Raw genomic sequence first — 14,340 nt, 5'->3', positions numbered from 1 at the left:
GATTAAACTGTTTCATAAGGAACAGAGTTATCATTTTAGAATTGCGTTTGTGATGGTTTGTGCTAATAATAGATTTGTTTGTGTTTTGCCAGGAGGAGAATGTATTGTCGAGACCACCATCAGTCCATTCCAGGCCGTCACCGCTAGCATCACCGGGCGCCATGAGTAAATCATCCCAGGAGGACATGGCCAACACCCCAAGCCCTGGGATGGGTATGCAACAACAGGGGCCAGGACAGGGGCACCCACAGCAACAGCCACATCAACCTCCCCCTCCCTACCCTGGCATGTACCACCACCAACAGCAGCAATCCCTTCCTCATCCTCAGCAGCATCACCCGCATCAACAACATCCACAACAGATGCAGCAGCTACACCATCCACAGCAGCAGCAACATCCAGGTCAGCATCAGCAGCAACATCCAGGCCAGCATCCGCAGCAACATCCAGGCCAGCAGCCACCAACACAGCAACATCCTGGCCAGCAGCAACCTCCACAACCTCCCGGTCAGCAGCTGCCACAATCGCAGCAACCACCAACTCCGCAGCAGCCGCCAACTCCACAGCAGCCGCCAACACCGCAGCAGCCACCAACTCCACAGCCAGCAGCGACCCCTAAAACAACGGCACCATCGACAACCACCACTACCAAGTCGAAGAAGGGGCAAGCATCGCAAGAACCTGCTAGCAAACTCACAAATCTAAACTTGCCTAAAAAGGTAATAAATTAATAATAATATCTTGTAGATTATAGATTAATGTCTTGCTCAAGGACATTAATGCCACGGCTGGACTCCAACCACAGACCTTGTGATCCACTGTCCGGTGACATATCCACTCGCCAACGACACCTCTAGAGAATATTTATTTAAAAGAATGTCTTCAGTGCAATTTCTAAAAGGGACTTCTTTTTCTCTCAGTTGGTATGTTTACAAATTGATCCTGTAAATTATCAAGAAAAATCTCAGGTAATTGTCATTATTTGTAATATGCTCTCTTTTACAACTCAAATCACCTCTACATTTTTATGGATCAAAGAATAATTCTTTTGTCCTCATTTTCTTATATATTTGTAACATTTCTCTTGGTCAGTTTCACTCGTGACTATGCCCTCTGTATGAGCTTTCTCCTCATGATGAGCTTGTCTTATCTCTTTTCTTGCCCTGCCACAGTTGTACAAGCTGTACGAGTTGTGCCCTCACCCGGAGAGACGGGCGTTCCTGGATCGTCTCTTCAAGTTGATGGAGGAGAGGGGCCAGCCCATCCGCACCATGCCGCAGATCAGCAGTCACGTCTTGGATCTCTTCAAGCTCTACAACACTGTCAAGGAAAGGGGTGGTGTTATAAAGGTTGGTCATGATGATGTCCTCAATCGTACATTGATGGGTGTGCAGAGATGGGCCAACAGGCTAGTGGTAGTGTCAAGTTTTCATGAAAATTTTATTTTTTGAGGATATTTAGTCTGTTGTTTTGTGTCAAGAGGTTGGCATCTCTGGGTGTGTGTGGAATTTCAAGCATATTGATTAAAATCACAAGGTATAGCTTTGCACACCAGCTTATTTAAGTCAGCCTTCTCAAACCCAATGTGAAGGTTGATAATGCTGTGTGTGAGAGATCACTTCATGGAGGTCAATTAGCGTTCAGACTGAAGTCTTTTACGGTCTGGACGTCAGTCCCCTCTGTACAAACATCATGTCCTAGAACAAAATGATATGAAGAAGGTACAAACCTATGAAAAACGCAGTGTGTCCTAATTGTTAAAATCGCTATCATCATGCTATTTTCATGACATTGATGGTTCTTTGTAAATTGTAATGCTCTACTTTTGCGTTCTCATTTAAGAATATAGGATACAGTCATTTGTGCATGCTTTAGGAAATTTGAAATATTGTTCATAGCAACCATTGCTCTAATCACACAATTCTTTCCTTTGCATTTCATTTCATTTAAATTAAGTGTTACATATTGTGAAAAGACTAAGCGCTTTGGTAGGTTACTTCTTATTGGTAAGGTGCTATGTAAACAGTAGTTATTACCTACAAGATTCGAGATTCCATTTTATATTGTCAATGTTTAATTTACAGAAATTTGTATTCCATTTGGTAAATTATCATATCGATCCGGCCTGGATAGATATCGCGAATGCACTTTAACATTGAACATTTGGGCATATTTTTTTGTTGTTGTATACACTGAGAAAACATTCAGGGTCACCCTTATAGACATGGTAATTAAATGCATACTATTTATTTGTGATTGCCCTTCTCTGTCTGTCCCTCAGGTGTCCAAGAGCAAGCAATGGAAGCAGATCGCAATCGAGATCGCTGTGGGTAACTCCAACAGTGCGGCCTTCACACTCAAGAAGAACTACATCCGTCACCTGCTGGCGTACGAGTGCCTCTTTGACAGGGGTGGTATAGACCCTCAGCAGATCCTGGCAGAGATCGACACTACCTCCACAAAGAAGTCTAAAGACTCCTCATGTGAGTTGCTGCTGCTTTGGTATTTTGTGTCTTCAAAATCTGTTGATAAATGGTGCAAATTTCTCAAAATTGCATGTGGATATGTTGCAAATTATAAAGTTTATACATAGGATATGGCTCCATATTCTTTGGTCTTATTTAGTCTTCCGTTTTACCCTGTTATTGCTAATATCAGTTTTAAAATATATAAAATTAATAGTTATTGGAGACGTTTGATGACATAAGCTACAATGTAACACTTAAAAAGTTGCAGAACCATGAATTATTTATTCCAAAGTGTAGGAGTTGCGACAGTCAAGTTCTTACATATTTCTGAGTGTTTTATTTGTATCTATGTGATGTCTAATGAATTGTAATATTTTGAAACCACCTTTTTTTAAAACTTGTTAGTTTTTTTCCTAGTACTACATATAGTGGCAACAGGTAAAATGAAATTATTTTCCTATCGTTTCAGCAGCAGCAGCAGCGGCCGCGGCAGCAGCTATGAATCATCATCCCAGCCCTAGTGATCCCTACTCCCAGCAGTTTGGTCCTCAGGGAGGCAAGCCAGGCTTCCCACCCATGCCTAACCAGATGCATGGCTATGGCCCGCCTTCCATGTATGGAAACAACATGGGCCCCATGGGTCCACATATGGGCCCACGTGGCCCCACCATGCCCAACAGCAACGTACCTGGTAACATGCATCCAGGGGGCCCGGGTGGCCCAGGTGGGCCAGGTGGGGACATAACGGCTAACAGTGTGATGGTGTGTGACCCGTTCTCTGATATGGACTATGGGCAGCAGCAACAACAACAACAACAGCAACAGGGCCCTTACCCGGGACAAAATGCAATGAATGGTTCTTTCCCGCCCAACAGCCATGCTGCCATGAACCACCCGTTCAGGAACAATATGGGAGGAGGGCCGCCCAGTGGCCCGGGGGCTACGGGTGGAGTGAACAACATGCCCTTCGGAGGAGGACCCCCAGGTCCGGGGGGAGAGTCAGATCCGTATTCCATGCCAAACAGGAACATGCCTTGCAACGACCCGTACGCAATGAACAGCTACACACGAAGGGGTGGTAGCATGGATCCGTACAGCGGTGGAGGTGGTGGTGGTGGCCAGGTATCTGGGCCGATGAACCAGGCCAATGCTGGGCAGTATGCTGGGGGAAACCACCCACCAGGAGCTCCTAACTTTGACCAAAACAGGTGAAGTTACATCCAACGCTTATAGTTTTGGCTCTAGTTCTTTTACCATTTAGTACCTATTTGTTTTTGTGCATGTACTTGAGTAAGATGTAATTTACATAGGGTCAAGATTATAGTTCAAGAATGTTTTCTGAAAAATTGATTAATCTTGTTAAGCCACTAGTTCTTAAAACCTTGTTTAGCCACTAGTTCTTAAAACCTTGTTTAGCCTCTAGTTCTTAAAACCTTGTTTAGCCACTTGTTCTTAAAACCTTTTTTGCGAAAGTTCATTTCAAGATTTTATATTTATAAATGACAAACATGATGAGGGAATAGGTCACCCCTAAATGACCCATTACCTAACATTTCATGTTACGGTTGTTCCATTTTGCAGGTATAGTGCATCACCTACAACACACATGTCCCCAAGTCCAGGTCAAGGACCCCCATCATCAGGTCCATCTATGATGCCTCCATTCTCCAGTTCCTCCACACCAGACCCGCAGCAGCCACAGCCTCCATTTCCTTCCCGCTTTGGCTCCAGCTCCAGGCCTACCACGCCCAGTGACTCTCATACGTCTGCTTCCTCGTCCCCATTCCTGCCCCCACCCTACTCGGCAGCTGGGCCATCACCGGCCAAGCAACAGCAGGGCCAGCAGCCACCCGCATCAGCCAGCCCGAGTGTCCAGGCGACTCAACCCTCACAGTCGCAGCAGCAGCAGCAGCAGCAGCAGCAGACACCACAGAAGCCACCTACACCGATCCCTACACCGCCCAAAGGCCAAACCCCACCACAGCCGTCTCCTCAGGCTGGGGCTACTTCTCAGCCATCAGGACCTCCAGCTGCAGCTCAGCAACAGCCACAGCCTGGTGGTCAGCCTCCGTCAGGTCAACCTCCTCCCCAGCCATTTGGCAATGATCACAGGATGCAGTTCCCTCAGAAAAGACCGGTGAGTTGATACCAAGATTAAGCCATGTATTGATTATCCTTATTTTATGTGACAGATGTTAAAATGTACAACTACCAAAAGAGTAGTTGGCTGATCAAGTAGACATTATGTCATTTGAAACCCTTCTCTGCACTACATGATATACCTTTTTGGATTTTTGTGAAAAGCAGCGTAGAGCAAAGCTAAAGAGCATTTAAGTATTTTAAAGAAGTGATACCTACCTATTACCAATTTGATTGTTAATATTGTTTTGGTGTTTAGATTGAATTATGATGAAGTAAGGAGACATCAATGATTTCTTTTGTGTGTACAGAGTGATGTCTTTCCACCACCCCCTAAGCGGCCAGACTACATGGGCCAGCACGGTGACGGGAGCCACGCCGGTGGGCCGGGCTTCCATGGTATGCCTCCATACAGCTCGCAGCAGGGAAACTTCTCCCAGGGTGGGTACGGCAGCAGCGACAGGCCCCTGGGCCCAAGCTCGTTCCCGCCCGTGTACAACGACAGACAACAACCACCACACCCCCCTCATGGCCCTGGTAAGTTTCATACCTCAGTCACTCAACAGAATTTCAAGCCGACTCCACACTAAATCAAAACAAACTCCTCATGGTCCTCAAACCAACTAATTTTTGGCCATTGAGGGTAATGCAATCGTAAATTGTGAGGTATGCAGTTGGTCTGTTTGTTTGGGTGTCTGTTTGTTTGGGTATCTCATATTTTTGCAAGTACTCTTACTTGCTGCCATTCTCAAATGCTTGACATTTGTATTGGATTATTAATTACTGATTAAATGATGTTAAAGGCTAGTTTAAACCTCTAAATAGGTAAATTAATTCCCTTTTTTCTTAGATATGTAGCACATTCATATTTTATTCCAACTTTTACTGGTACTTTGATAATTAACATTTTGTAAGTGGAATTAGTATTTCATGAATGCCTTAGTGGAAGAAACATTTCCTGCTTAGTCATTTAGATGTTACCTAGATACTACACGAAACATTTATCAATTAACATGATATTCTGCCAAATTTAGATTAAACATTGGTGTCCTGTCTACTAACGAAGATGACTTTCAGATCCCACCTTTTGTTCAATGGTAAATTCAAAAAATAAACTTCTTAAGGAAAATGGACAATTTTATTTTTCTGAAAAAGGTGGAATGTGACAAATGAAGTACAAGCACACTAATAATTTTGATTGGACACCAATGTTTTATCTGTTTGGAAATGTACTTATTCTAACCATGTATACTGTTTGATTCTTCATCCATAAAACCTCTCATACACCACTTTTTGCTTCCAAAACACCCTCATTTTTCTTCCAGTGTGACAGCCTTCCTCCATTCCTGCATTTGAGGTCTTTCAAAGACTAACACATTTCTTTCCATCTTCCTTCCATACCTATTTCCAATTGATTTATTGGTGCTTGAAATTATTTGCAGTAAATCTGTTGATTTAACACAATACCCATGACACAAGTGTTGCTATTATGATATTATTTTTTGAAAGGTTATTTTGTGACCATTTGTTGACATTCTTAATTGTTAGCTTCATAGTGAAATGTACTATACAGTTTACGGTAACACCATTCTGTATAATTCCTCTGTGCCACATTTCCCATTCAAGCTGGGAGGGTTAGTCGTTAGACAAAATTATACGCTTATTCAGAAATACGGTAGTAAACCACCTCCGGAAGCTTTCTATTTCTATAGCAAAACAAAATTACAAAAGCTTATTGTGCGTCTTGTTTCTGCATTTATCACTTAAGATGACATTAGTACACATGGGGCCAATATTTGACACTGCAATGAATTTTGTTTCACCTCTACATTGCATCTTGCTTTTCGGATACACATTAGATAGCATTTCTTTTGCAGCAGCAGTCTTTGAGACAGTGTCTCATTTCTGAGTGGACTCTAAACATGTTTGTTTATCTAACAAATCACTAACAAATATATAGTTTTCCCTTCATTCTAGATAATGCCTGCTCCTTGCACCTGTCATACAATGTGGTCTCTTCCTCTGTGCTTTCCTTTTATCTCTTTCTCTTCATACTTGCAAACATTCTAAGTTTTTGCTTCTCACAAATGTTTCCGTAACCTCTTCTTTCTATTGGGTATATTGGCACATCTAGGTTGCAGTTAACTAACCATTATACTTCCTCATAAAAAGAGAAATTTTCATAGATACATTTGACTTACTCCTCATATAGGCTTGTGTGGCTTTCTTAAACCAAATCCCATAGAAACATAGAAACATAAATTCAGTAGTCAATGCAAAGTTTGTTTTGATAATTGCATACTTAGTAAAGGTTCCTTTTTTTGAAAAAACAGATTTTTCTTTTAACAAAAATCAGCTTTTAATTCATGAAAACAAAAGTTAAAGAAAGGCTCTATGAAAGGGCTTAATAATAACGACATAATGTGATATTTTATTTAGGAACCACGTCAACAAATGAATATAGCCCTACTTTTTCTTTAGTTAGCACAATTGATCTGCAAATTATATTTATTAATAGGTTAGGGTGCTCTTTATAGCAAATCATGATTCAGTCGCATTTCTGAAATAAGTGATGAATTTAAAAATCTGATGTGCCATTATGTCCATTCTTTTTGTTTTTTGTTGCTTGCTCCATTCCTTTGCACAGCCCTAGGTAATCCTGTAAACTCGTATCACCCGCCGTATTTCAATGATCCTGGACCCTGGCCACCAGCTAGCTCCGGCATGGACGGTCCGATGGACATGTACAACCAGAGACACGCCCCTACCCCTTCACCTCGCAATATCCCTGGTCCAGGCCCTCCTATGAGGGGGGAACCAGGCTGGCTCAATTCTAACTATCCCTTTCCCTCTGATCAAGGTGCTAAGCGGGACGGGATCCCACCGGAAGGATACAGCAAAGGGATGCCTCCACCGCCAGCGTCCAGCCACTCCGGCCTGGGCCCTTCTCCATCCTGGGGCAGTGTCCAGCAGCGGCCAGGGGGAGGTGGCATCATGAACCAGCAGGCTCCGTATGGTGGGGCGAGGACGCTCCACTCTGTCCTGACTCAGGGAATGCCCCCTCGTGGAGGAAGCCATCACCCTCATCCTATCTCCAGCATGCAGGGGATGAAGCCTCACAAGCCACAGCAACCGGTCTATGCATCCTCCCAGCAGAAGAAAGAGATGATCTTCCCGCCAGATTCAGTGGAGGCCACACAACCAATTGTTGTCAAGACCAAACGCAGGTCAAGTAAAGAAATCGGTGAGTAATAATCTTAGATGACCTTTTATATTTTCTTAGCAGAAATTGATGAGCTTTATATAAATGATAAGTGATGCACTGGCAAAAGTTGAACTTCTTGTTAGTTCTTGACTAGATGCTTATTGGTACACAAATATAACTGTCCCTGTCTGTTGGTAACATGAAGTCCTTGGGTGTTAAAAGTTGTTTTACAGTCTTCATGACATCTACAATCCCAATTAATTTAGTTTGAAGGTAATTCACACCAAATAGGTGAAGTTCTGTTTTGGTAGTCCCTTCTTTTACCCCTCGGTCACACCAAAGAGACCCGACACCAGGGCCCTGTTTCATAAAACTTGATATCAATAACAAGTTACAAGCTACTGTTATAAGCTACTGAAATCAAGGCATCTGATTGGCTGAGAGCAAATTTATCATAGAAATTCATCATTTGTTATAGATAAAAAGTTTTATGAAACTGGGCCCCAGACCATCAGCAGACTGAACAAAATGTACATTATCCTAAATGGCCAAGAATTTGTTGGGTGTATAGAGTTGGCTTGTAGCTGTGACAGAGGTATTAGGAATGTGAATTTCAGGATCCATATCTTGGTCTCTCTTTTCCTTGAGAACATTTTGACTTCACACACTTTTTGTGTTTCCTTTGTTATGCTAGGTGCTGTGGAGGCTTGGAAACTGATGATGTCCTTGAAGTCGGGCCTGTTAGCAGAGACCACCTGGGCTCTGGAAGTTCTGAGTGTCCTGCTCTTTGACAACAACACTGTTATGTACTTTGATCTCAAGCAAATGAAAGGACTCTTGGAAATTGTCTGTGAACACTACAGAGCTCTCCTTATTGAGATGTTTGGTTGCTTTGAAGATCTTGAAATTAGGACTAAAAGCCAATTGGATCGTAGCATCCAATGTTCAAACACAGAGATCAAGGAAGAGAAAGAGGATGAGGAGGAAAAGGTTGAGGAGAATGAAGTCAAGGAGAACGAGGTTGAGGAGGATAATGAGAAAAGCACAACGGATAAGACTGAAGCAGAGCTTCTTGAGGAAGCAGCAGATTGTGCTGATGTGGAGAGGTTGCGTGGTGTGGACAAAACAAAACCCATCAAGTTTGATGGAGTTCAAAGTGGATTCTTCCGCAACCACCAGGAGTGGGATGTGCACGAAGGGTTCGATGCTGGTTCGTTACACTGGCAGGAAGGCGGGGGAGAAATGACCAAGCATATTTTGTGTGTTTTTGAGAGGATTGAATCGGACGAGGACAAAGAGAATAACGATGCAAGACGGACGACCATAGAGTGGTTAAGACACTGTAGCGAAGAACTGAAGGCAATCAGGGACATCGATGTAGCAGAGGAGGAGAAGCATGTTACATATGTGTCTGAATCGCAGAAGAAGAATGGGGAAGTAGTGCTGGAAGATGAAGAGCAGTTTGTCAATGATACCCCTTCACTGGTGACGACGTCCGATGTGCAAACATCGTTTGGACAGCGTTGCGTCTGTGTCTCCAACATTATTCGGAGCTTGTCCTTCATACCAGGTAATGATCAGGAGATGGCTAAACATCCTGGTCTCATTACAGTGCTTAGCCGCATCCTTCTTCTACATCATAGTCATCCTCGCAGGAAGGAGCTGCCACAAACCTACGACCGTGATGACCAGGAAGACCTGGATCTAGAGTGCCCCATCACCAACTCTCATCGTTGGTGGTCCGATTACCTCGAGTGCATGCGGGAAAATGCACTGGTCACCATCACCAACTTGGGTGGTGTCCTCGACATGTCGAAATACGTTGAAAGCGTGACTCTACCCATGCTGGATGGACTTCTGCATTGGGCGGTGTGTGTGTCTGCATGTGCCCTGGATCCTTTCCCGACCATGTCCAGCGACTCGCCTCTAACCCCTCAGAGATTGGCCATCGAGGCTCTCGCGAAGCTTAGTATCCAAGAGAATAACGTGGACATGATCCTTGCCACTCCGCCGTTCCACAGACTTGAGCGACTCTACTCCACCTTGACCCAGTACCTCGGTGAACGCTCGGATCCAGTCATGCGGGAGCTCTCGCTAGTCCTTCTCAGCAATATAGCTAGGTCGGACATGAAGGCCAGCCGTGCCATCGCCACCAAGAACTCTATCGTCTCATTCCTCTTGCGCTACATTGAGGATAGCGAGTATACCATGTCCTGCGAGAAGAACACGCCTCACATGATAAACCCTGACCTAGCCAAGCCCAGTCACGACATGATGCGTAGGGCCGCTGATGCCCTTGCAAGCTTGGCTCGAATCCCAGCCAACAAGGCTCTCTTCCTTCAGCACCAGAACAGACTGCTTAATCTCTCCATGTCACCTCTCTTAGACTCCGAAGTCAAGGAGAGAGTAGCAAGTGCGTTATTCGAATTGGCACTTTGACCAAAATCCCTTCTAAAGATGAACTCTGTTGAAGAATTTGTCATATTATAGATTCATTTTCTTTGACTCGTAATTGTGAAGATGCTGTGAACGCGACAGAAGTCTCGCTCTCTTAAATTGTGGTGAACAAGTGTCGTTTCATTCAAATATATTTTTAATCTGGCTTCTTTTTTTTCTTCTTTTTTATCGCCAAAGATTTTTTAGACTATTAGTTCAAATCTTTTTGGTAGATTACTAGGAGGTGGTACTGATGTAATTACAACATTCCGATTGACATTCTTCGATTGTAATTGTCACAGAGGTCTTGAAGGTTACTGCAATTTCCTTTTTTTTCTTCTAATTCTTTTCATTTTATGCTACTGTGTAGCTTAAAAATAGTTTATTAATGAATTTGTTCAAATGTCCTGCTCCATGTGATAAAAATGCTCCCTTTCAGTGCAAAAATGTAAATGAAAGACCTTGGTAAATATAAACGATAGTATGATACCTTGTAAGCTGTGAATGCAATTTGAATGCGCATTGTTGTGAAAACCCTCCTTGCCTTCCTGCCTAGGTTGTAATGTTAATCTTGAAATCTGGTAATTGCATTGCATTGCATTAAAAATTTGCTCATAGTCATTCTGAATCGTTTTGTGGGTTATTGAGACTACCAAAATGTTTAACAGGACCACTTTTTCTAGTGGTTGACACATGGGACAAATTGCCCAATTTTCACTTCATCCTTTGCATCAAAACTGTGCTATTACATAATTTCTACCAAATACATCTTGAATGTTGATCAATAGTCTTGCACATTCAATGGAAGTGTGGTTTGATCCCATGAACATTTCTCTTGTTACCAGAACTCAATTTTACCCTAGGTTGTACCGTTTTTGTTGATATGCTTCTTGTCATCTCCTGTGCATGGGAAATGGAATGGAACCAAAATGAATGACAATTCATTACTCTTTAATTAAGGTGTTTCGTGGTTAACGCCAAATTAATTAATCTATTAACGGTGCTTCAATTGTATGTCAAGTAGTGCAATCCTCCTTTAAATATGTATTGAATTTCCTTTAAATGTTACATTTTTCATTTGCTATGAACTTGAGCCTGTGGTTCTGTTCAAACCCAGGTCCCATCTTTTTATTTTCTCATTCCATTTTATATACAATTTATTTGTATGAATGTCTATTTTATTTTTTGGTTGGTCTTAAGAATTACAAATCAGATTGAACACACTGTGTTCAAGAATCCAACCAAGCTGTTGCAAAGATGTAAATGCATTGCTACTGATATGTAATGATCTCAGTTGGTTTAGGCAGTGTTTCGGAGGCTTGATATGAACTGTTTAATAGGTCAGTTGGAGCATTGCAATAACACAAGTGCCTGGAAAGAAAGACTACCAATTCATACTGTGTCTGATATATCATCATCTTGTTGGGGGGAAGAGGCGGTAGACTCATTTTAATTAAAGCATAATCCCAATAAATCTGTGCAGATGCGGGATGTTCCTTTGTTTATTTTTAATTTTAATTTTTTATTCAGAATGTAAGAAAATTAATTGCAATGATAATAGCAAGCTCAAGCATAAGCTATTTGTATAGAGACAAAATTAAAGATGTAACATGATACCATTTCACTATATTGTGCTGTCAAAGAGGGAAAAGCTTTAAAAAGAAGAGCCAGAAACATATAGGAGTACTGTATTTGAGTTTGACTTTTGGGGCAACTTCAAACAAAGAGGATAAGTGTTTAATCAGTAGTTCCAGAGACATTGGAGTATTGTATTTGACTTAAAGCAACCAAGTTGTTTATGTTATCAAGTAAGCAGTGGTGTAGGTTAAAGTCTAGAAGAAGAGACGACAGTAATTAAGGCTTAGTTTATTTTCCAATTACAGGTCATATGAGCCTTTTCACATCCTAATGAATTCTGTGGGAAAAGCTGAAAAAAATTGGAATTGTAAGTTATCTAATCGTTGAGGGATAGGATAGCCAAGAGACTAATTTATAATTTGCACAGATATTAAAATTGACAGCTAATATATGGATCTAATTTTGTACTTAATTTAATTTAATTTAATGGTATGTGCTGCTGCTTGCTGCTGTGTGGTTAAATTAATAATCAAAGAATCATGGATCATGGAATTGACTAAGAATAAGAAGTGCTAACGGTAACGACCCAGAATCTATAATATATATGTTAGCTGCACCTGTTCAACTTTTGAGTAGAGGAAACTCATTGCTTACTAACGAGCAGTAGTTAGACTTGCACCGCTGTGGATGAATTGAATATGAACTAAAAACGACTGCCTGGAAGCCGAGAGTGATGTGGTTAGCGATGTAAACAAACTTATTTGGGATAGAGGGGTGATTGGGACTGGTTTGTGGAGGAAGGTTTGTAGATGAATTGTGTATAGGACTATTTTTGTAAGACATGAATTTTTTGTCATTGTTTTTCTCACAAGCATTTGTTCCAGCAAAAATTTGTAAGGAGGAATTTGTCATGGTGCTTTCATTACATACAAAAGGATTTTTTCTTTCTCTCTCTCTCTTTATCTATCTCCCTCTCTTTCTCTCTCTCCCCTTTGAGAGAATTCTGCAGTCGTCTTCTAGAATTTGAGATGTCTTCTAGGATTCAAACGCAGTTTGATTTGTATAAATTTTATTCTTTCGTTGTAAAGATTTTTGATAATTCAAATGACACATGCCTGCTGAGAATGCATAGCAGGGGTGTGGATGTGTACATGTACGTAGGCGACTCCATTGAATCGCAATTAGCTGCAGGAGGTTCTAGAAAAAAATTGAAGAGCCAGATATTTCTTGCTGACCAGATTAATTTGTCTTCATTTTACCTGAGGAAATGATCAAAATAAAGAGAAAAGAAAACATTTGCCTTTTCATGATACAAGTGTAATTCATTGTAAAGATCGGATAACTGTACTATGAGAAGGTGTTTTTGATTTATACTTGAGGCAGATATGTAATATATGTTTTATTTAGTGAAAAGTGATGACGTTGAACTGAACCTGTTGATTTGTGCGTACTTTGATATGTTCTTTTATGTTTTGTGTATATGTTTCATCTTGGAAGTTAGTTTAGTTCAGTGTACATCTTACGTTGGTCCTATGTGCAACTGTCTATGAAAAACAAAAAAACTTTACAGAGGAAAATTTCATTGGTTTTTTGTGTGTAGTACCTAATGTAGTTTTAGACAAATCTTTTTTCAATGTGTATGTTTCTAGACATGGAATCTCTTGACGTTTGATGAAGAAAAGAGAATTTAAATTTAAGTTGTGTAATTCCTTAACCAGGTGTGTTTGGGAGATTGAATATTGTATAGGCTGATGAAGTATACAGTACATTTTTTTGTTTCTGTACATTGCCTGTAACAAGATAACACAAGTTTATACGTCAACATGAAATAAAATTGTAAATATCACGGAAAATATCACTTGTGTGCTGTTCTTTTGTGTTTCTTCATTTTGAGTCTTATTTCTTTTGGATATTTGATATGCGGGATAAAAAGATCATTGCAATAGGGAATAGATATAGGGAGGTGGAACTATCAATACTAATAACTTGATGGGTTTGTATGACTGGACTAATCACAATGAACTATATGCATTTACTATCATTCAACATTAATAATAAAAGTGGTTAGACCTCACTAATTTCTTAAACGATACAATGATATCCTTGATCATTTCAATCAAACATTATGGATGCTTCCTCCATCCCTTCTTGTGCCACTGATATCAGAGAAGTGTAATCACTGGGGCATAGATATTATTGTTGAGATGCGTCCTAAAATGAAGATGGCCAAGGGATCAAACTGGGAATGAGAAATTTGTGGGAGGGTCATTAGCATGAATTTTTCAAACTCTGATCTATGACGCCAATTTCCAATACATTTTCAATGTCTGGGGTTGTATAGCACTCAAGAAAAATCAGAAAACCAAATTTGGGAATAGTAGTGGACAATGCCCCCCCCCCCCCTCCCAAAACCAAACATAAATAAATAAATAATGTAAGAAGATGAGAGCACAAATGGCAATTGTTTGTGACATGAGACAATCTGAACTGCACCATACATGTACTCGGTTTGTT

The 14,340-nt window shown here is 41.1% G+C and overlaps 1 protein-coding gene across 5 annotated transcripts in view; it reads left to right on the top strand.

The window, feature by feature from the left end:
* The window catches only part of LOC580818 (AT-rich interactive domain-containing protein 1A), a 46,522-nt gene extending 32,843 nt beyond the window's left edge, over positions 1-13,679 (top strand). For 3 of the 5 annotated variants that reach the window (XM_011682102.2, XM_011682100.2, XM_011682103.2), the window contains 8 exons: positions 93-719; positions 1,173-1,349; positions 2,282-2,483; positions 2,938-3,676; positions 4,050-4,605; positions 4,919-5,144; positions 7,255-7,851; positions 8,507-13,679. In XM_011682102.2, the coding sequence (XP_011680404.2) occupies positions 93-719; positions 1,173-1,349; positions 2,282-2,483; positions 2,938-3,676; positions 4,050-4,605; positions 4,919-5,144; positions 7,255-7,851; positions 8,507-10,251 (4,869 nt within the window). In that variant the 3' untranslated portion in view covers positions 10,252-13,679. The remainder of the gene's footprint in view (positions 1-92; positions 720-1,172; positions 1,350-2,281; positions 2,484-2,937; positions 3,677-4,049; positions 4,606-4,918; positions 5,145-7,254; positions 7,852-8,506) is intronic. The other 2 variants (XM_011682101.2, XM_011682104.2) reach the window with 2 other exon arrangements.
* Positions 13,680-14,340: the final 661 nt, after the last annotated feature.

The sequence above is a fragment of the Strongylocentrotus purpuratus genome, unplaced genomic scaffold (assembly GCF_000002235.5).
Source record: "Strongylocentrotus purpuratus isolate Spur 01 unplaced genomic scaffold, Spur_5.0 spur5_scaffold_21, whole genome shotgun sequence".
In the NCBI taxonomy this organism is placed as follows: domain Eukaryota; kingdom Metazoa; phylum Echinodermata; class Echinoidea; order Camarodonta; family Strongylocentrotidae; genus Strongylocentrotus; species Strongylocentrotus purpuratus.
Note: the sequence above shows the minus strand (reverse complement) of the source record. Positions and strands in the feature narration are given on the sequence as shown.